Source organism: Dermacentor silvarum, chromosome 3 (assembly GCF_013339745.2).
Source record: "Dermacentor silvarum isolate Dsil-2018 chromosome 3, BIME_Dsil_1.4, whole genome shotgun sequence".
NCBI lineage: Eukaryota > Metazoa > Arthropoda > Arachnida > Ixodida > Ixodidae > Dermacentor > Dermacentor silvarum.
In genome coordinates this window covers 31,600,348-31,612,203 of record NC_051156.1, presented here as the reverse complement: position 1 = coordinate 31,612,203, position 11,856 = coordinate 31,600,348, and the positions used below count along the sequence as shown (strand labels likewise).

The window sequence follows — 11,856 nt, the reverse complement described above, 5'->3', positions numbered from 1 at the left end:
ACCAATGGTGTTATGGGAAGGAAGAAGCTTACTAGTATTTACAGATGGCTGTGTAGAGAAGCGAAAACCAAAATCTTCGTCGTCTCCCAAGCCACCAACCATGTCCTCTTCTTTCCACATTACAGACTGTGGCAATATACGAGTATACGCTGAGGTATTTATATTGCTTGACTATGGGTATGACTTGCTTCTGAATCAAAACCACGTAATTATCGCCTCTGCATTAAAGATCATAATTTCGGATTTTCTGCGCCACACTTCAGGCCTAGGTTTCTTGCTGCGTTGCCACAGATATTCGCAAGTGTCTGTAAATGTCTGGTATTTTCTGCTGGTAGCACTATGTCGTCAGCATACATCAGTCCAGGGACCTTCTGTTGCACCATTTGTCCATTCCTCATGCAGGATAAATCGAACCGTAATTCGCTGTTTTCCAGTCGTCTTTCTATGCCCCTAACATATAGCGTTAACAACAATGCAGACAGAGGACATCCTTGGTTCAGTCCTTGATGAATTTGCACCACTTCATTACCTTATCGACCTTCCCATACAACTTGTACTCAGTTTTCTCTATACATCTCCCTCAGCAGCTCCATGAAATCATCTTCGCGCTTAAGAATATCCCATAAGAGTTCCTTGTCCACGTTCTCATAGGCTGCATTATTATCTATAAATGCTATTGATAAAGGTCCATTCTGAACAGAAATCTTTATGCACTGAGTTAGTACAAACATATCCTCTAAGCGTCTGTCTGGCCTGAACCTATTTTGCAGTTCCCCCAGTACGTAATTTTTCTCTACCCACTTTTACAGTTTTAATGTTATGGCTTGCATTGCCATTCTATGTATCACCGAGTTTGCGGTAACTGGCCTGTATGATTTGGTTTTATCCTTATCACCTTTGCCTTTGTAGATGAGGTTTATCTTGCTTTCGTTCCATACAACCGGAATTTTCTTCGTTCTTATAACTTGATCTATATGTCATTAGTCGGCAGTGCCTTGTTCTTTGTACCGAGGTTTTTGATTAGCTGTATTGGCATTCCATCGGATCCTGTTGCGGTGTTATTAGGGAGATTTTATTCTGCTTTTTTCCAATAAAAGCTTCCTAACCAAAATTTTGATCTCTCAGGCATCTCAGTTGTTCCTGGATCTGTTGTCTGAACTACGCTTTCTTTCGTGCCGAAGTTATAGATATTAACGTTTGTGATGTACCGCAGCGCGTCGTTTCCTTCGTAGATGTTACCGTCTTCTTCCCTTATTATCCTTTTGTGAACATTTAGTGGGAGCTCCGAGTGCTCTTATATGGTTCCAGAATCTTTCTGGGGTTCCTTTGCCTCTTTTGCGAATGGCATGCACCCAACGTTCACTTGTGCATTTAATTTTTTTTGATCGTTCAAGAGCCATTCTTTTCTTTTATCGGTATTGCTTCCATCTAAGGTGCACCTCTTCGTCCTGCAATCCCAACTTTATGGCTTCCCGATCATTCCTAAACGCTTGCTTACGCTCTTCTATAGCTTTCTTGCTCCATTTCGTTGTTCAGCCACTTACGTGCTTTTCTCTTTTTAATCCAACAATTTTTTGGCGTGTCTGTCTTATTTCCTGCTTCATAACGTCTACCAATTCATTATACTCCCAGACTGCTGTAATGAAAGTATGCATTTTGTTCTCCATGTTTTTTGCGAACTAATATTTGCTCTTCATTCATTTTTAGAAATTCCGATGCTATTGGTTCGTGTTTTGCGCTAACATATCTCCTATACATTAATGTTAAACATCTATAATAGCTACCCGGGCTATTTATTTCAATGTTCGTCTATTATCATTTGGTCTAGTTGCTCGTAGACCCTTTCTCAGACTAAGGCGTAGTCGATGCATGACTTCCTGTTTCCGCATTGCCATGTGACCTGTCCATGACACTTATTCTTCCTGTTAACTATTATAAGGTTCTCTTCATCACACACATCCAGCACTAGATAGCCATTGTAATCAGTATATCTGTCTAAATCCACCATGTGCGCGTTCATATCTCCCACTAATAACACCTTGCCTGATTTCTTGAACTCATTAACATCGCTTCTAATGCAATCAATCAATTCTTTATGTCACAGCGAAGCTGTTAAGGGCCCAGTCTTCGATGGTCGCGTCCGGCAATAGAAAAAGAAATTACACCATCATCCCGTAGGGGAACCCTGAGTAGTATGCGAAGCAGCCATGGGGTCGACTCAAGTTCCCATTAGTTTTCAGATCGGCCTGTCGCCGCTGCCGTTTCGTGGCAGCGGCTCGAGCCCTCTTCTCCGCGGCGCTGTCCACGGCGCTGACACTGGCGTTGACGCTGGCGCTGTCCGTGGCACTCATCGCGGCGTTGCGGGAGGAGAATGAGAGGACGAAGTGAATGATGATGAGTGGGCGAAGCACCTGGGGATCATTCGGGCAAAACGCCGGAAGCGGAACCGGAAGTGGAACCAGAAGTGGAACCGGAACCGGAACCGGAAGTGGACGCCGCTTGGCGGAGGGAGGGAGGGAGTGACATAGCCCTAAGCATAAGATGCTTCGCATCTAAAACTCTCATTGGCCGTATGCTGTATGCGCGAGTGAAAGTGCGCGAGGGCGAGGGATGCGCGCTTTCACGGGGAGCGAACGCGCGGGGAGAGCAAACGCGACTTCCCAGTGAAAGGGGGGCGGTGAGCGAGGAGGGCATCAAGGCACCCTAGGCAGTGCGTGTGCGTGCCCGCTCTCCCACTGCAGCGCATGTGCGCAGCCCTGCCGGCCTCTGCCGCCTGTGCCGCTGACTCTCTCTGGGCTCTCGCCCGCCTCTCCTCTAACACTGTCGACAATGGCGTTTAGCCGTCACGTAACCAGCGTTTTGACAGCGGTTGTGTGCGGTCACACAAACAACGCGCACAACTGTTGTCGATGGTGGCGGCGGCTTGCCCGCGTTCGCACTGAACACGCGCGGCGTTGGTTGGAGAACGCGCCAACCTTTGCCGTACACCCTATGGCGGTGTACCGTAGCGATCATAAGGCCATGATCCCTGTGGTCACTAAATAAATGAAAACCACCGGATCATATATGTTTCTCAATATTTAATGGTTGATATCTTAATAGTCATAATTGGAAATACATAATTCCCACTATAGTATAGCTTTGCTGGTCTTCCATCTCCACCCCAGTGGAAGGGCTGACTTTTTTAGGTGCGAGAGCATCTTATGCTCGGGACAGTGTCCGTTCTGCGGCGTCCGCACCGATACTGCTCATGCGCAACTCTCCCTCATTCTCCTCTCCTACGCAGTTGTGCGCTCTCCTCCTCCCCTCTCCCCCTCTCCGCCACAGGTGCGCCGCAGCAAATCATTGTATATAAGTCTCTCTCTCCATCTCTCTCTAAGGGTACGCCGGTAGGCGGCGCAAGTGTCGCGGCGCAGTATAAAGCGCGCGTTCACTGTGCTTCCGTCATTCTCTCTCTCTCTCTGTGCAGCAATGTGCGAAACGCCATGGACAACGTCATCGTCGGCGCTAGTTGGAGCGGCAGCGCCACCGCCGTGGAGCAGAGGAAGGCTCGGGAAGCCGAACGTAAACGTCAGCGGCGGCAAGCAGACCCCGAACTTCGGGCCAGGGACGCATTCACCATGGCGCTTCTAAATACCCGGTCCCTCAACGCCCACGACAGGGACATCGAACGGTACCCGGTCATAACCAAAGCGGATGTGCTCTGCCCCACGGAAACATGGAGCGCCGCACGGCCGACCATCAACGGCTACTACGTGATCGTGTGTACCGAGGAGGCACAACGGCAAGTCGGTGGTGTCGCCGTATACGTTCAGCGCATGTGCACGATATGAAACGTTTGCTGGGCCTCCCCTGACCACGCTCACCGCTGGAGGCTTCAATAGACGCTTTTCTGCCCTGAACTTCACCGAAGTACCACCGGACTACCTCTGCTGCGGCCTTTTTTCGAGTATTGCCATGGGTCCAACGGCAGCCACATCGTCAACGTCAGCGAATGCTCTGTGTCACGCCCCCATCTTTCTTTTCGTCATTGGGCAAGGTGGCACCGTCAGCATGCGGCCACAGCTAAATCCGCTCCTGTTTGTACTGCAGGTTGGTGAATATCCTTCTTATTCTAAATACAAAACGTGTTATAGGTGCCTGGAGGTGCTGCCTTGCCCAAGTGCTCTTTGTGCGTGCATTGCGGACTGTTTCGATAGCTTATGTATGCTTGTGCTATTACTCAGCGGTGACGTGGAATGGAATCCTGGCCCTGACGATCAACTTCTCAATATGCTCATTAGTGGCCAAAAAGAAATTCTCGAAAAGATAGGCGCAGTATCTGTCAAGCTTGACGACTACATTGCCCGAACAGACTCACTTCTGAATTCCCTTGAAAGCGAACTGAAGCGTCTTTTGTCATATAGTGTGCAATTTGACCACTGTGAAAAGGCGGTTAAGCAAATGTCCCAAGATTTTGCAGCGGTACACTGTAAAATTGACGGCCTGGAAAATCGCAGCCGGCGAAATAATCTAGTTATCTATGGGCAGAAGGAAACAGATGAAGAAACGCCAGCGTCGCTAAGAAAGCAGGTGATCGATGATGTGTCCTCTAGTAAGATGGGCGTGAAGGTAGCTTGCGTAGAAAGAATTCATCGATTTGGCACTAAAAGCAAACCGGTAAACGACCAGTTATCTTACGGCTATATGATTATAATGTAAAAAACGAACTTTTAAAACATGCGCATAAACTAAAAGACACCGGCCTGTCTCTCAATAATGATTATTCTCATGAAGTACGCTTAAAAAGAAAGCATCTATGGGAATACGCCAAAGCGAAAAGGGAACAAGGCGGGCACTCTGTTAAGCTTATTCATTGATGGTGCAACGTTTACATGGAACTCTGAAGCACATGAGATAGTGCGATACAAGCGAAAGTGACGCAATCGCATTGTGAAGCAGCCACGTAATCTTGTCCTTTTGGTAACCAACTGCCGAAGTGTAAAAAATAAGGTCGGTGAACTAGAAGTCTTGATAAACAGCGTAGAGGCTGATATTGTTATTGGCACTGAATCTTGGCTTGAGCCTACAGTAGCTGACCACGACGTCTTTCCCAGCGATTTCACCGCATATCGCAAGGACAGATCCTCGCATGGCTGTGGTGTTTTCGTGCTCGTAAAGGCATCGCTTCACAGTTGCGCGCTTCGCGTTGACCAGAACCCTACAGAGCCCGTTTGGTGTCGAATTACACGAAGCGATGGCATCAATTTTGTTGTAGGGGCCTTCTATCGCCCGCCTGCTTCTGACCCTAACATAATAAACCAGCTGCGTAAAATTGTATGTACATTTTCTCATGAGTGCTATGTACATTTTCTGTATATACATATGTACATTTTCTCATATTAGGTGGTGATTTTAACCTTCCTGGTGTCACGTGGAATAATGGTCATTGTGCGTTGAACTCTAATATTGGAGCCCATGGTCAATTGAAAACATTGTCAGATTCTCTTGGTTTTTATCAGCATGTTTCTCAGCCAACAAGGGGCCCCAATCTTCTTGACTTGTTGTTTTGCAATGTTCCGGATTTTTTGTTAAACGTGAGTGTTATTCCTGGTATAAGTGACCATGACGTTGTTGTTGCTAGGTTGGCTATTGCTTCTCCGCCCCCCCAAATTAGTGAGTCCCGCACAATTAACCTTTACCATAAGGCAAACTACCCTGAAATTTCAAAACAGTTGGACGACCACGATTTATCGTTCGAGTGTTTTACTTGATTCCCTAAATACTAATGAGCTATGGTTGATCTTTAAGAATCGTATACTCTCACTCACCCAAAGTTATGCCCCTAGTGTTCGAAGCAACAAATTAAAGCGAAAGGGAAAGCCATGGATCAATGGCGACCTAATTCGACTGATCCGACGACGCAAGAGAGCGTACTCAGAACATTTCAAAAGAAAAACGTCTTTCTCTCTAAACAAATTAAGGAATCTGAGGGCACTGTATAAAACTAAATTAGCGGAGTGTAAAGACCGTTATTTTGAAAGCTTAGCCACTGATTTCAAAAATAATAATAAGAAGAAGTTTTGGAAGTTCTTTAAGAGGTGCAGTAGGGAGTGTTCGGGCCTTCCAGATTTAAAGCATAATGGTAGGATAATTACCGATGACGTAGAAAAAGCTCCTGTATTGAATGATTTCTTCAAATCTGTATTCACTGCGGAGCCTCCGGCTTCGCTTCAATCATCGTCAGCGAAATACGCAGCAATGGAGCCTATATTGATTTCCATGGAAGGCATAATAAAGCTTCTTGACAACATCGAAGAATGTAAAGCTACAGGACCGGATGGTATATCTCCTAGAATTTTGAAAAACTGCTCTCGAGAGATAGCTAAATACGTTTTTGTAATTTTCAACAAGTCTCTCAGTGAAGGCCATCTACCTGACGACTTAAAGCTAGCGTACGTAGTACCAATTTTTTAAAAAGGTAGCAAAGCAGACGTGTGTAATTACGACCTATATCTCTCACCTCACTGTGTTGTAAGTATTTGGAACACATTATTTATACGGCCTTAATTAAGCACATTACGTCAATAGAATTTCTAAATACTCAACAGCATGGATTTTGAAAAGGTTTTTCTTGCACAACTTAGCTACTCGAATTTTACCGCGATATAGCCTCCAGTCTCGATTGTAGAGGACAGATTGATTGTTTATTTTTAGATTTTCAGAAGGCCTTTGACACTGTCTCGCATCAGTTATTAATACAGAAACTTGTGTACATAAATATTGATAACTCTGTTAAAAATGGATAATGGACTACTTAACATCACGGAAACAGCAAGTTGTTCTGAATGGTAAATGTTCTATGTGTGTTGATGTAACATCTGGGGTTCCACAGGGTTCCCTGCTCGGACCTCTGCTCTTCCTTATTTTTATTGATGATATTTCTAATGAAATCAAGTCAACTGTACGTCTGTTCGCTGATGATTGTGCACTGTACTGTAATCTGGACAGTGGGGCGGACTGCATACAGCTGCAGGAAGATCTCAATCGTATCAAAATGTGGTGCAGTTTAAACAAAATGAATTTAAACATTAATAAATGCGTGCATGTCAGCTTCACAAAAAATCAATAAACTGCGGTATCGCTACTATTTAGGTAATCAAGTTGTTCACCAGGAATCTTCGTATAAGTATCTCGGAGTGACTTTATCTGAGGATGGATCATGGGCCGAGCCCATTGACTGCATTGTACGCAAGGCTGGAGCTTCACTTGGTTTCCTTCGAAGGAATCTCAAGCACGTGGGAAGTCACGTCAAAGAGGCTGCATACAAAGCCTACATAAGGCCATTACTTGAGTACGCCTGCCCTGTGTGGGATCCGTCCCATTCTGTACAAATTAAAGCGTTGGAACGCATACAGTCTAGTGCTGCAAGGTATGTCCTGGGGCGGTACAATCGGTTTGATAGTGCAACGGAATTAAAAAGAAATCTAGGATGGACTCCTCTAAGCGAACGCCGCAAAAATCTTAGCCTCAAGCTTTTTTTACGCTATATATAATAATCAAACTGGAATCAAGGCCTCGTCATATCTGCGTCCTCCATATTACTTGTCCACCCGAAGAGACCATGTGTTCAAGGTTCGGGAGTATGCCCCCAGGACTAACCTTTTTAAGTTTTCTTTCTTTCCGAGGACCATATCGGAGTGGAATTTGTTACCGGCTGAGGTTTTGAGCCAAAACTCTCTCGATTTGTTTTATTCTGTATTATGCCCCTCGCAATAGTGCCAATGGCGCTGCGAGTTTTGTTTGAATAAAGAATAAAGAACGCAGTCACACTGCAAACGCAAAGGACCTAAACCTACCGGTCACCACTCAAAGGCACAACGGAGAGCACTCGTCCGTCCGACTATCCTTCCACGGTGACAACAACATCGTCATCATGACGCTGTATCTCAAACCCAGCATCTCAAGAGAAAGCGTCGAACTTTACCTCGCAAGGAGCATGGTCGAGTACACCAAGACCTACAGACACGCGCCCTTCATACTCGCAGGGGACTTCAACGTAGACATACTGACAACCGATTGGCTGGTGCAGCACATGAAGGACGTATACTCTTTGCGATGCATTTCCCAAGATCACAAGCAACCCACTACCATCAGGGGAACGTGCATAGACATCGTCTTCGCAAATTTCAAACTCGACCCTCTACAGCAAGACCCATTGACGCTACACTTCACCGACCACAAAGCCATCGTCTTCAAGATACCGCGCGCACCGACGCTAGGAATCACGTACGATCTCTAAATAAAGACGCAACAACCCCGTACAAAGGTGTCCTCTCTTCTCAATGCATTCTCTCACTCTAACTTTCATTGGGTTGTGTTGCCAAGTGAAACGAAACGGAAACTCGATATGCACCCCCCGCGATGCCTTCGCCTCTCATCATGGTTGCCCGTAGGGTGAGATGATGTGATTTTTTGATCTCTACTATCACTCCCTGTCCATAGGTAAGTTGCTCCGAGCTACGTATTTTTGCCTTGCCATGTGCCGCTAATCCATAAATGCTCTTTACATGTCTCTTTTACCCTTTGTAACTTCATCATCATTATCAGTCTATATTTTTTATGTCCACTACAGGACGAAGGCCTCTCCCTGCGATCTTCAATTACCCCTGTCTGGCGCTAGTGTTTTCCAACTTGCGCCTGCAAATTTTCGAACTTCATCACCCCATCTGGTTTTCTGCCGGCCTCGACTGCGCTTGCCTTCTCTTGGTATCCATTTGCCACTGCAGACCTCGCCTAATTACTATGCCTACGCCTCCACCTTTCCTTGACCCGACCATTTTGTTGCTCCCTTCCCATACAAAATTGTCAATAACATGCGGCTGCTCCAAATCTCGTAGATGCGTTTCGGTCAAGGCGTACAGGCTAATGGCTTCGTTATTCAGCTGCGTTTGAGTTTCCAGCCATCTTTATGGTTTGCAATCACCCTGAATGTTTATGTAACAAATAATGCGCCAGAAGTAAGCATTGCGTTCACACGAACCGACACGAATTCCCTGCTTGCAGAAATCAGTACGAAATGCAGAAAATCAGTACGAAGATGTGCAATTTAACTGCCTGCACAGCGGCAACAAACATTCTGCACCCAAAACTAAAGAAGGGTATTGCTTCGGTTCAAAGAAAGACGTAAAAGCAGGTAGCTAAAGAGGAAAGAAAATGACAAACGAAAGCCACAGATGATGCAGCAAGTTGAACTACCCAAAATCCTAGTGTGTTTTTGGGGAATCGCCGCGTTGGCCTGGCTTTTATTGAGCAAGGACAGTCAAAATTGGTTATTGATGTCCTCGTAATTTTCGTATTCACGTGATAATTTTGATCATGATGCTAACTGTTACAATAAACGGCGAAAATTTCTGCGGTTTAATGAACAGTCATACGTTTTCCCAATTACGAGCTTATGGACGTGAAGGAGCATATATTTTTACCGGCATTGACTTTTGCTGCTTCGCTATCTAAATGACGAACTTCACTCGGCGGGGAAGTTTAGCGTAGCGGTCAATAACTTCGGACACGTTGATGCCGACATCTCTGTGGGCTTATAGAAGCGCCATGCATTCCTCAGACATTGTAGTGCGCAAGTAGTTGTTTAGTAATCTTCTGTTTGAAAATCTCTCTGAGCTGGCAGTTCTCACTGGAAGGGTGACTAGAATCTGCCGTAGTTTGTACACATTTACATATAACCTGCAGTCGCAATTCCTGTGCTGAAACCTAAAAACAGTTCTTCGATGTCGTTGGCATCCTTGATTAGGTACCTTGCATAAACAGTAAGCTGTTCGATTCCTGCAATATCCGTCGTTTCGTCAGCAAGTACGGAAAAACAGCCTGTAGCGTTTATTTTTTGCATCTAAGCTTTCTTTGATAATTGCACCACAAATTTCTATAATTTGGTTTTGTACATCTTAGCTTAAATGCGAGGCATTATTTACTGGGGCAACTTTCGAAATTGTTCTTCAGATATGTATCTCCACAATCAGCTCGCATGCGGAGAAGCGCATTGAAAATACCAGTATTTTCTGCGGGGCCCTTGCTTAAATCTATAGGACCATTGTCCATATGGACACGGAGAGCCAGACCTTGCCGCCCGCAAAAAAGAACTGTCTTAATAAATGCCGTTAACTTTCTTTTGTTTTCTCTTAATTTACTCTGCCTGCCCGGGTCCAGCTGATCGATCACATTGGGCGTGCTTCCTGAAAATGTTTGGAGAAAATTATCAGCTGCCAGCTGACAGTCACGGTGATATTTAGTATTTTCGTGTGTGTGGAAGATTGCGAGCGCTTGCTTCCATTTCTGGAACGGCTTGGACATGAGGACGCGCATGTTGGCCCAAGTTTATAAGAACATTAAACCCATAAAGTTCCAGAATTGAAAATCTAAAGAACGTCTTTGGAAATGTCAATGCACCTTTCGCGTCAAAAGTTTATGAGAACTTTATACCACTAAAGTTTTGGAATTGAAATCCATGCGCTCCTTAGATTCCGCGGCCGCTGCGAGATGCCGTCACGCACCCGCTTGCTATCGAAAAGCCCTTGAAACTTTGTGCTCGGATGGGGCTCCTTGCGTCACGTGACTCCAGGTGCTTGGGCGTTTCCACGAAATCCAGCCCGAGTTCGCAATGTTCGCTCCGAAATGTCGTTTCGAGCATGAAAAAGAAATGGTAGACCAAATCCAGAATGATTCCCGGCGCCGGTGGGTGTTTCAGTTGACGGTGCATGGCAGCACGAAAAAATTTCTGGAGGGGCTGAAGTCCCAGCAGCCTCCCCCCCCTCCCCCTGGCTATGCCACTGAATATGACTATGTAATTGTCTCCATTGTAAATTAACGTGGAATGCCTATTCCTCATTTATGCGGTGGAGTTTGTCGAATTTGAACGGGAAATTTGAAATGCAAATAAAATAATATTGTGTTTAATGAACATTATTCGCTTCCATTATCAATACTTTCTAATGACTTTCGAGAAAACTTGAAAAAGCACCTTTTTCCCATGAATGTTATGTATGTTTACGTAGTTTTCTGGAGAGACAGATATATAACGACGAAGACAAAGCGATAATAGCGTGCGAACACACCAACTCACTTCAGATTTTAAGTACAGACACTCTAGTTGCTTTGATTACGGTGACGAGGAGGATACCTGCTGAAAGGTGACGGTATAATATCCGCTAGGCTGCAGGTTGAGGGCGTGCTTTTGTCCAGCGCTGCTTGTGTCCACGTGGTGGAGGCCCAGGTTCAACTCGTACGGGTCCATCTCGACCACTGACTCTTGGATCCACGTCACGAGGAGGTTGAGCTCTGAGTGAAAAAAAGGGGTCAATGGAAACAAAAATGCTTAACCTTGCACTCGGCCGCGCAACGCCTGAAACAGCTAAGCTGGGCAATCATAGCCCAGCATTTTCTGGAAGTGCGCGTGAACTTTCTATCTTATTACTCATGATGATGATAATTTCTTTTCGCGCGCCTCGGATTTACCGCCATCACTGCGCGTTGCATAGCGCAGCTTGCAGCACCGACACTGCGTTCCAATGCCGACAACGCGTTCCAGCAGACCCGCTCCGTGAATGCATCTCGAAAATCTCTCGCTCTCATAGCGCGCAAAACCCCTTACCCTCGCAGAGCACGAGCGTGGGAACGCGCCAGCTGTGGACGAAGACGACGACGCTCGAACGCAATCATATGGTTCGCATAAATGCATGTTCTGCAAGCGTAGCTGTATAGCGTAGTGCATTCTGCTTCTGGTCACCGACGCGTGCGGACGCAGGACAGCTGGCTCCTCATGAGCTGCGACAACGGCCGACGCTGGCCGCCGATCTTCGTTCTCCT

At 45.9% G+C, this 11,856-nt stretch overlaps 1 protein-coding gene across 1 annotated transcript in view; it reads left to right on the top strand.

Annotated features, from left to right (window-relative positions):
- Window positions 1-3,620: 3,620 nt before the first annotated feature.
- The window catches only part of LOC125944206 (uncharacterized), a 459,580-nt gene continuing 451,344 nt past the window's right edge, over window positions 3,621-11,856 (top strand). Inside the window, exons 1-2 of the mRNA XM_049664526.1 lie at window positions 3,621-3,784; window positions 3,885-4,092. Coding sequence (XP_049520483.1) covers window positions 3,621-3,784; window positions 3,885-4,092 — 372 coding nt within the window. The remainder of the gene's footprint in view (window positions 3,785-3,884; window positions 4,093-11,856) is intronic.